Below are 12591 nucleotides of genomic sequence, written 5' to 3'. Positions count from 1 at the left end.
CCAAATTGACCAGTGGAAAAAAACGATGTTTTTGCCTGCCGTGTCTCGCCTTAAGCCCAGCAGGCCCGGCGTGATGCGTGCGAGAGGCAGAGACTCTGTGCAAGTGTTGCATTTTGTAACTGTAGTCCAACTTGTGTAACTTTTTGGACACATTTGTTACTTTGGCCTAAATATAGCCTCTATAGATAATATTTCTGATTATGGCATTAGCATTCTCCCCACCCAATTAGGCTAATAAAGTATGATTAAAAATAAACACAAATGCTTGATCAAGGGCCCGGCGATAGTGGCGGAAAATAATGGCCTGGTCGGGCCGGGCTCGAGTTGGGCTTGGGCTCGGGCAGAGAATCTAAACTCTACTAGCAGGCACTGTGCAGAATTGTTCTCTTTTAATTTTGTTGTAGCTTTCTAATGTTATTGTTATTATTATTATTATTATTATTATTATTATTATTATTGTTTGTGGTCTCAATAATGTACATATGATCATTTCAGTCATACCAAGGATTTTTGCATAATGCAGGCAATTCATTATTCAAACTTGATTGATTATAATCATACAGTAACCAACCAGTTCAGTTTAATCCCTCCTGATCTGAGCACCATGTCCTTATGCGCCCTATACTTTTGATATTGTTTTAATTCATGTTTTTATCTAAATTCTGATCACTCATTTCTTTCGGTTTTAATTACATTTGTGTATTTACATTTTTACATTGTATTCTTTAATGATTACAGGTGCTGTTTAATCACTGATTGACCCTAACCCACCATCCTGATAAAGGTAAAATATCATTGGGACTGTAAAATGGTATAATTTCAGGAGCTTGGGTCTGACTAGGTGATGGTACAGTTGCGTTTTTGTGCCAATATTATGACTTTACTTTAAAATTGATTTGGGTAAAACAGATACTTAAACTATGCTGAGTAATAACTATCCTGCAATGGAACATTTCTTTTACAAAACAAACAATCTGCCAAAAGCTTGTGGTTTGAAGAACTTAAGTGTTTATCTTGCGCAACATGTAGTATTGTTTAAGTTGGGTGCGGACTACATCAATTACTCCTGTCTACGTCTTAAAGGCAAAAACACATCAGCTGTCTATGTAATGTGTATAAAAATAAGCGTACTAATACTAATGAAAACCCACACATTGTGCTAAGTGCTAAGTGGCACTAGTAGACACACCACAGAATATGAAACTGACCTACTTTCTAAAACCATTTTGAACAGGAAAGATGTGCAGTTTTCCACCGTGAAATGCAATTTGTGTGGCAAAAGTGTTGTTAATAATATGAATAATATTGATATAGAGTGAGGATTTCTTTTTGAGTAATGTTTATATTTTTCTGAGCAATGTTAATCCAAATCATTTTATTTCTGCTTATCTACATAGTGGCAACATGTGCAAACTCACTCTAACTGCAGGTAAGGCCCACTGGACAAGTTATTGTAATGCATATTTTCTCATTTACCTCCAGTGGTATCTAGCCACGCAGATAGTTTTTGTTTTGTTTACCAATTTTTTATCTCTTTGAGAATACAGTGGCTTTTGGTTTGTGGTGCTTATGAACAATTTCATTTAATTCAGCTCTTTACAGAAAACAGTGTCACCATTACCATTAATTTAAGTAAACTATGCTATGCTTTGTTTTGTTTTAAACAAATAATAACTAGTCTGTCACTTTGAAGGTCTCTGTTTGATCATCGCCAGCTTGGGTAAGTTCATAACATGCTTTAAACATGATCAGTAGCACTAGCAGATAAATAAAGGTGCACAATGATGTAAACAGGGCAAGTCATTTTTCAGCCACCTGCAAAATCTTCTGGTTCATGGTAACCAAAATTCAAAACTTGATATCTCATCCTGCCATGCGGTGTGTGTGTCTTTAATTTAATGTCATTCATATTAATGTAATCACATCTTAATGACTTTGTTACATCTTATTATGCAGATTGCAAATGTATGCTCTTTCTGTTTAGAAATCTCAGCAAGGATATTAAATTACGATCAAAAAGGGGTTAAAGAACAATTAACACAATATGACTCTCTGATCTGATTCCTTAGGTTATCCTGGCCTCATGGAGACAGCTGCAGTGCCACCAAACTTTTGTAATGGAAAGAGCAATGGGCAATACACCAACCCTGCCGACCCACATTCTTTTTACAATTGTTGGGATGGAAGAACCTACCTCCAATACTGCCCATCAAGTCTGGTCTTTAACCAAAAATGCAGCTGCTGTGACTATCCTGCACCTCCACCTACCACAACTACAACTCCCACTACCACAACAACTCCACCTACTACAACTACAACTCCACCTACCACAACTAAAACTCCACCTACCACAACTACTGCTGTGACTATCCCGCAAAGACCAATTGATAACTTCTGCAATGGAAAGAGAAATGGGCAATACACCAACACTGCAGACCCACATTCTTTTTACAATTGTTGGGATGGAAGAACCTACGTCCAATACTGCCCATCAAGTCTGGTCTTTAACCAAAAATGCAGCTGCTGTGACTATCCTGTAACTCCACCTACCACAACTAAAACTCCACCTACCACAACTACAACTAAAACTCCACCTACCACAACTAAAACTCCACCTACCACAACTACAACTCCACCTACTACAACTAAAACTCCACCTACTACAACTAAAACTCCACCTACCACAACTACAAATCCACCTACCACAACAACTCCACCTACTACAACTAAAACTCCACCTACCACACCTACCACAACTAAAACTCCACCTACCACAACTACTGCTGTGACTATCACGCAAAGACCAATTGATAGCTTCTGTAATGGAAAGAGCAATGGGCAATACACCAACACTGCAGACCCACATTCTTTTTACAATTGTTGGGATGGAAGAACCTACCTCCAATACTGCCCATCAAGTCTGGTCTTTAACCAAAAATGCAGCTGCTGTGACTATCCTGTAACTCCACCTACCACAACTAAAACTCCACCTACCACAACTACAACTCCACCTACAACAACTAAAACTCCACCTACAACAACTAAAACTCCACCTACAACAACTACAACTACAACTCCACCTACCACAACTAAAAATCCACCTACCACACCTTCCACAACTAAAACTCCACCTACAACAACTGATGCGGTGAAAATCCTGCAAAGACCAATTGATAACTTCTGTAATGGAAAGAGCAATGGGCAATACACCAACACTGCAGACCCACATTCTTTTTACAATTGTTGGGATGGAAGAACCTACCTCCAATACTGCCCATCAAGTCGGGTCTTTAAACAAAAATGCAGCTGCTGTGACTATCCTGTAACTCCACCTACCACAACTACAACTAAAACTCCACCTACCACAACTAAACCTCCACCTACAACAAATAAAACTCCACCTACCACAACTACAACTCCACCTACCACAACTACAACTCCATCTACAACAACTCCAACTCCACCTACCACAACTAAAAATCCAACTACCACAACTAAAACTCCACCTACCACACCTACCACAACTACAACTCCCACTACGACAACTACTGCTGTGACTATCCCGCAAACACCATTTGATAACTTCTGTAATGGAAAGAGCAATGGGCAATACACCAACACTGCAGACCCACATTCTTTTTACAATTGTTGGGATGGAAGAACCTACCTCCAATACTGCCCATCAAGTCTGGTCTTTAACCAAAAATGCAGCTGCTGTGACTATCCTGTAACTCCACCTACCACAACTACAACTAAAACTCCACCTACCACAACTCCAACTCCACCTACAACAACTCAAAATACACCTACAACAACTACAACTCCCACTACAACAACTACAACTCCACCTGCCACAACTCCAACTCCACCTACCACAACTACAACTAAAACTCAACCTACCACAACTAAACCTCCACCTACAACTAAAACTCTACCTACCACAACTACAACTACAACTCCACCTACCACAACTAAAACTCCACCTACCACAACTACAACTGCACCTACCACACCTACAACTCCACCTACCACAACTACAACTCCCACTACGACAACTACTGCTGTGACTATCCCGCAAAGACTAATTGATAACTTCTGTAATGGAAAGAGCAATGGGCAATACACCAACACTGCAGACCCACATTCTTTTTACAATTGTTGGGATGGAAGAACCTACCTCCAATATTGCCCATCAAGTCTGGTCTTTAACCAAAAATGCAGCTGCTGTGAGTATCCTGTAACTCCACCTACCACAACTACAAATAAAACTCCACCTACCACAACTCCAACTCCAACTACCACAACTACAACTCCACCTACCAAGACTACAACTCCACCTACCACAACTATAACTACAACTCCACCTACCACAACTCCAACTCCCACTACAACTACTGCTATGACTATCCCGCAAACACCAATTGATAACTTCTGTAATGGAAAGAGCAATGGGCAATACACCAACACTGCAGATCCACATTCTTTTTACAATTGTTGGGATGGAAGAACCTACCTCCAATACTGCCCATCAAGTCTGGTCTTTAACCAAAAATGCAGCTGCTGTGACTATCCTGTGACTACACCTACCACAATTAAAACTCCGCCTGACACAACTACAACTCCCCCTGACACAACTACAATTCCCACTACCACAACTACAACTCCCCCTGAAACAAATACAATTCCCTCTACCACAACTACAACTCCCACTGACACAACCACATCTCCCCCTGACACAACTACAACTCCAACTGACACCACCACATCTCCCCCTGACACAACTACAACTCCCACTGACACAACCAAAACTCCACCTGACACAACCACAACTCCCTCTGACACAACCACGACTCCCCCTGACACAACTACAACTCCCCCTGACACAACCACAACTCCCCCTGACACAACTACAACTCCCCCTGACACAACTACAACTCCCCCTGACACAACTACAACTCCCCCTGACACAACTACAACTCCCCCTGTCACAACTACAACTCCCCCTGACACAACCACATCTCCCCCTGACACAACGACAACTCCAACTGACACCACCACATCTCCCCCTGACACAACTACAACTCCCTTTGATACAACTACAACTCCCCCTGACACAACTACAACTACCACTGACACAACCACAACTCCCCCTGACACAACTACAACTCCCACTGACACAACTACAATTACCGCTGACACTACCAAAACTCCACCTGACACAACTACAACTCCCCCTGACACAACTACAACTCCACTTCAGACAACCACAACTCCACCTGACACAACCACAACTCCCCCTGACACAACTACAACTCCCACTGACACAACTACAATTACCCCTGACACTACCACAACTCCACCTGACACAACTACAACTCCCACTGACACAACCACAACTCCACTTGAGACAACTACAACTCCCCCTGACACAACCACAACTCCCACTGACACAACTACAACTCCCACTGACACAACTACAACCCCCCCTGACACAACTACAACTCAGCTTGAGACAACTACAACTCCCTCTGACACAACTACAACTCCCACTGACACATCTACAACTCCCCCTGACACAACCACAACTCCCACTGACACAACTACAACCCCCCCTGACACAACTACAACTCAGCTTGAGACAACTACAACTCCCTCTGACACAACTACAACTCCCACTGACACATCTACAACTCCCCCTGACACAACTACAACTCCCCCTGACACAACCACAACTCCCACTGACACAACCACAACTCCCACTGACACAACTACAACCCCCCCTGACACAACCACAACTCCCCCTGACACAACCACAACTCCCACTGACACAACCACAACTCCCCCTGACACAACTACAACTCCCACTGACACAACTACAACTCCCACTGACACAACTACAACCCCCCCTGACACAACTACAACTCAGCTTGAGACAACTACAACTCCCTCTGACACAACTACAACTCCCACTGACACAACTACAACTCCCCCTGACACAACTACAACTCCCCCTGACACAACCACAACTCCCCCTGACACAACCACAACTCCCACTGACACAACCACAACTCCCCCTGACACAACTACAATTCCCACTGACACAGCCACAACTCCCCCTGACACAACTACAACTCCCCCTGACACAACTACAACTCCCACTGACACAACTACAACTCCCTCTGACACAACCACGACTCCCCCTGACACAACCACAACTCCCCCTGACACAACTACAACTCCCCCTGACACAACTACAACTCCCACTGACACAACTACAACTCCCTCTACCACAACAACTCCCCCTGACACAACCACAACTCCCCCTGACACAACTACAACTCCCTCTACCACAAGTACAACTCCCACTGACACAACTACAACCCCACTTGAGGCAAATACAACTCCATCTGACACAACTACAACTCCCACTGACACAACCACAACTCCCCCTGACACAACTACAACTCCCTCTACCACAACCACATCTCCACTTGAGACAACTACAACTCCCTCTGACACAACTACAACTCCCCCTGACACAACTACAACTCCCACTGACACAACCACAACTCCATTTGAGACAACTACAACTCCCCCTGACACAACCACGACTCCCCATGACACAATTACAACTCCCTCTACCACAACTACAACTACCCCTGACACAACTACAAATCCCTCTGACACAACCACAACTCTCCCTGACACAACCTCTACTCCCACTGACACAACTACAACTCCCTCTGACACAACCACAACTCCCACTGACACAACTACAGCTCCCACTGACACAACCACAACTCCACCGGACACAACTACAACTCCCACTGACACAACCAAAACTCCACCTGACACAACCACAACTACCTCTGACACATCCACGACTCCCCATGACACAATTACAACTCCCTCTACCAGAACTACAACTACCCCTGACACAACTACAAATCCCTCTGACACAACCACAACTCTCCCTGACACAACTACAACTCCCCCTGACACAACCTCAACTCCCACTGACACAACTACAACTCCCTCTGACACAACCACAACTCCCACTGACACAACTACAGCTCCCACTGACACAACCACAACTCCACCTGACAAAACTACAACTCCCACTGACACAACCTCAACTCCCTCTGACACAACCACGACTCCCCCTGACACAACTACAACTCCCCCTGACACAACCACAACTCCCCCTGACACAACCACGACTCCCCATGACACAATTACAACTCCCTCTACCACAACTACAACTACCCCTGACACAACTACAAATCCCTCTGACACAACCACAACTCCCACTGACACAACTACAGCTCCCACTGACACAACCACAACTCCACCTGACACAACTACAACTCCCCCTGACACAACCACAACTCCCCCTGACACAACTACAACTCCCTCTACCAAAACAACTCCCCCTGACACAACCACAACTCCCCCTGACACAACTACAGCTCCCTCTACCACAAGTACAACTCCCACTGACACAACTACAACCCCACTTGAGGCAAATACAACTCCATCTGACACAACTACAACTCCCACTGACACAACCACAACTCCCCCTGACACAACTACAACTCCCTCTACCACAACCACATCTCCACTTGAGACAACTACAACTCCCTCTGACACAACCACAACTCCCCCTGACACAACTACAACTCCCTCTACCACAACCACATCTCCACTTGAGACAACTACAACTCCCTCTGACACAACTACAACTCCCCCTGACACAACCTCTACTCCCACTGACACAACTACAACTCCCTCTGACACAACCACAACTCCCACTGACACAACTACAGCTCCCACTGACACAACCACAACTCCACCGGACACAACTACAACTCCCACTGACACAACCAAAACTCCACCTGACACAACCACAACTCCCTCTGACACAACCACGACTCCCCATGACACAATTACAACTCCCTCTACCAGAACTACAACTACCCCTGACACAACTACAAATCCCTCTGACACAACCACAACTCTCCCTGACACAACTACAACTCCCCCTGACACAACCTCAACTCCCACTGACACAACTACAACTCCCTCTGACACAACCACAACTCCCACTGACACAACTACAGCTCCCACTGACACAACCACAACTCCACCTGACAAAACTACAACTCCCACTGACACAACCTCAACTCCCTCTGACACAACCACGACTCCCCCTGACACAACTACAACTCCCCCTGACACAACCACAACTCCCCCTGACACAACCACGACTCCCCATGACACAATTACAACTCCCTCTACCACAACTACAACTACCCCTGACACAACTACAAATCCCTCTGACACAACCACAACTCCCACTGACACAACTACAGCTCCCACTGACACAACCACAACTCCACCTGACACAACTACAACTCCCCCTGACACAACCACAACTCCCCCTGACACAACTACAACTCCCTCTACCAAAACAACTCCCCCTGACACAACCACAACTCCCCCTGACACAACTACAACTCCCTCTACCACAAGTACAACTCCCACTGACACAACTACAACCCCACTTGAGGCAAATACAACTCCATCTGACACAACTACAACTCCCACTGACACAACCACAACTCCCCCTGACACAACTACAACTCCCTCTACCACAACCACATCTCTACTTGAGACAACTACAACTCCCTCTGACACAACTACAACTCCCCCTGACACAACTACAACTCCCACTGACACAACCACAACTCCACTTGAGACAACTACAACTCCCCCTGACACAACCACAACTCCCACTGACACAACCACGACTCCCCATGACACAATTACAACTCCCTCTACCACAACTACAACTACCCCTGACACAACTACAAATCCCTCTGACACAACCACAACTCTCCCTGACACAACTACAACTCCCCCTGACACAACCTCTACTCCCACTGACACAACTACAACTCCCTCTGACACAACCACAACTCCCACTGACACAACTACAGCTCCCACTGACACAACCACAACTCCACCTGACACAACTACAACTCCCACTGACACAACCAAAACTCCACCTGACACAACCACAACTCCCTCTGACACAACCACGACTCCCCATGACACAATTACAACTCCCTCTACCACAACTACAACTACCCCTGACACAACTACAAATCCCTCTGACACAACCACAACTCTCCCTGACACAACTCCCCCTGACACAACCTCAACTCCCACTGACACAACTACAACTCCCTCTGACACAACCACAACTCCCACTGACACAACTACAGCTCCCACTGACACAACCACAACTCCACCTGACAAAACTACAACTCCCACTGACACAACCAAAACTCCACCTGACACAACCACAACTCCCTCTGACACAACCACGACTCCCCCTGACACAACTACAACTCCCCCTGACACAACCACAACTCCCCCTGACACAACCACGATTCCCCATGACACAATTACAACTCCCTGTACCACAACTACAACTACCCCTGACACAACTACAAATCCCTCTGACACAACCACAACTCTCCCTGACACAACTACAACTACCCTTGACACAACTACAAATCCCTCTGACACAACCACAACTCTCCCTGACACAACTACAACTCCCCCTGACACAACCTCAACTCACACTGACACAACTACACCTCCCTCTGACACAACCACAAATCCCACTGACACAACTACAGCTCCCACTGACACAACCACAACTCCACCTGACAAAACTACAACTCCCACTGACACAACCAAAACGCCACCTGACACAACCACAACTCCCTCTGACACAACCACGACTCCCCCTGACACAACTACAGCTCCCCCTGACACAACCACGACTCCCCATGACACAATTACAACTCCCTCTACCACAACTACAACTACCGCTGACACAACTACAAATCCCTCTGACACAACCACGATTCTCCCTGACACAACTACAACTCCCCCTGACACAACCTCAACTCCCACTGACACAACCACAACTCCCACTGACATAACTACAACTCCCACTAACAGAACTACAACTCTCCCTGACACAACCACAACTCCCCCTGACACAACTACAACTCCCACTGACACAACTACAACCCCCCCTGACACAACTACAACTCAGCTTGAGACAACTACAACTCCCTCTGACACAACTACAACTCCCACTTACACATCTACAACTCCCCCTGACACAACTACAACTCCCACTGACACAACCACAACTCCACCTGACAAAACTACAACTCCCACTGACACAACCAAAACTCCACCTGACACAACCACAACTCCCTCTGACACAACCACGACTCCCCCTGACACAACCACGACTCCCCATGACACAATTACAACTCCCTCTACCACAACTACAACTACCCCTGACACAACTACAAATCCCTCTGACACAACCACAACTCTCCCTGACACAACTACAACTCCCCCTGACACAACCTCAACTCCCACTGACACAACCACAACTCCCACTGACAGAACTACAACTCTCCCTGACACAACCACAACTCCCCCTGACACAACTACAACTTCACTTGAGACAACTACAACCCCACTTGAGACAACTACAACTCCATCTGACACAACCACAACTCCCACTGACACAACTACAACTCCCACTGACACAATCACAACTCCACTTGAAACAACTACAACTCCCCCTGACACAACTACAACTCCCTCTGACACAACTACAACCTCCTCTGACACAACTCCCTCTGACACAACTACATCTCCCTCTGACACAACTACAACTCCCCCTGACACAACCACAACTCCCCCTGACACAACTACAACTCCCCCTGACACAACTACAACTCCCCCTGACACAACTACAACTCCCCCTGACACAACTACAACTCCCCCTGACACAACCACATCTCCCCCTGACACAACTACAACTCCAACTGCCACCACCACATCTCCCCCTGACACAACTACAACTCCCTTTGATACAACTACAACTCCCCCTGACACAACTACAACTCCCACTGACACAACCACAACTCCCCCTGACACAACTACAACTCCCACTGACACAACTACAACTCCCACTGACACAACTACAACTCCCACTGACACAACCACAACTCCCCCTGACACAACTACAACTCCCTCTACCACAACCACATCTCCACTTGAGACAACTACAACTCCCTCTGACACAACTACAACTCACCCTGACACAACCACGACTCCCCATGACACAATTACAACTCCCTCTACCACAACTACAACTACCCCTGACACAACTACAAATCCCTCTGACACAACCACAACTCTCCCTGACACAACTACAACTCCCCCTGACACAACCTCTACTCCCACTGACACAACTACAACTCCCTCTGACACAACCACAACTCCCACTGACACAACTACAGCTCCCACTGACACAACCACAACTCCACCTGACACAACTACAACTCCCACTGACACAACCAAAACTCCACCTGACACAACCACAACTCCCTCTGACACAACCACGACTCCCCATGACACAATTACAACTCCCTCTACCACAACTACAACTACCCCTGACACAACTACAAATCCCTCTGACACAACCACAACTCTCCCTGACACAACTACAACTCCCCCTGACACAACCTCAACTCCCACTGACACAACTACAACTCCCTCTGACACAACCACAACTCCCACTGACACAACTACAGCTCCCACTGACACAACCACAACTCCACCTGACACAACTACAACTCCCACTGACACAACCAAAACTCCCTCTGACACAACCACGACTCCCCCTGACACAACTACAACTCCCCCTGACACAACCACAACTCCCCCTGACACAACCACGACTCCCCATGACACAATTACAACTCCCTCTACCACAACTACAACTACCCCTGACACAACTACAAATCCCTCTGACACAACCACAACTCCCACTGACACAACTACAGCTCCCACTGACACAACTACAGCTCCCACTGACACAACCACAACTCCACCTGACAAAACTACAACTCCCACTGACACAACCAAAACTCCACCTGACACAACCACAACTCCCTCTGACACAACCACGACTCCCCCTGACACAACTACAACTCCCCCTGACACAACCACAACTCCCCCTGACACAACCACGATTCCCCATGACACAATTACAACTCCCTGTACCACAACTACAACTACCCCTGACACAACTACAAATCCCTCTGACACAACCACAACTCTCCCTGACACAACTACAACTACCCTTGACACAACTACAAATCCCTCTGACACAACCACAACTCTCCCTGACACAACTACAACTCCCCCTGACACAACCTCAACTCGCACTGACACAACTACACCTCCCTCTGACACAACCACAAATCCCACTGACACAACTACAGCTCCCACTGACACAACCACAACTCCACCTGACAAAACTACAACTCCCACTGACACAACCAAAACTCCACCTGACACAACCACAACTCCCTCTGACACAACCACGACTCCCCCTGACACAACTACAGCTCCCCCTGACACAACCACGACTCCCCATGACACAATTACAACTCCCTCTACCACAACTACAACTACCGCTGACAC

General features: G+C 46.5%; 1 protein-coding gene across 1 annotated transcript; it reads left to right on the top strand.

Moving 5' to 3' along the window:
• Positions 1-719: 719 nt before the first annotated feature.
• LOC116060751 (mucin-2-like) lies at positions 720-3731 on the top strand. Its single transcript, XM_036007450.1, has 6 exons — positions 720-784; positions 1398-1429; positions 1694-1720; positions 2070-2655; positions 3163-3587; positions 3712-3731. Exons 2-6 carry the CDS (start codon positions 1405-1407, stop codon positions 3729-3731), a joined length of 1083 nt encoding a protein of 360 aa, XP_035863343.1. The 5' UTR covers positions 720-784; positions 1398-1404.
• The last annotated feature ends 8860 nt before the right edge of the window (positions 3732-12591 follow it).

The sequence above is a fragment of the Sander lucioperca genome, chromosome 11, assembly GCF_008315115.2.
Source record: "Sander lucioperca isolate FBNREF2018 chromosome 11, SLUC_FBN_1.2, whole genome shotgun sequence".
NCBI lineage: Eukaryota > Metazoa > Chordata > Actinopteri > Perciformes > Percidae > Sander > Sander lucioperca.
The sequence above is the reverse complement of the archived record's forward strand: the minus strand, read 5'-3'. Positions and strand labels throughout refer to the sequence as shown.

What these genes read in the sequence shown, in the direction of transcription:
- LOC116060751 (XM_036007450.1), top strand. Translation starts at nt 1,405, where the DNA reads ATGTGCAAACTCACTCTAACTGCAG. An exon ending in TTTGATCATCGCCAGCTTGG is followed by an intron (nt 1,721 to 2,069) that starts GTAAGTTCATAA and finishes CTGATTCCTTAG; the next exon opens with GTTATCCTGGCCTCATGGAG. An exon ending in AACACCATTTGATAACTTCT is followed by an intron (nt 3,588 to 3,711) that starts GTAATGGAAAGA and finishes CCAAAAATGCAG; the next exon opens with CTGCTGTGACTATCCTGTAA.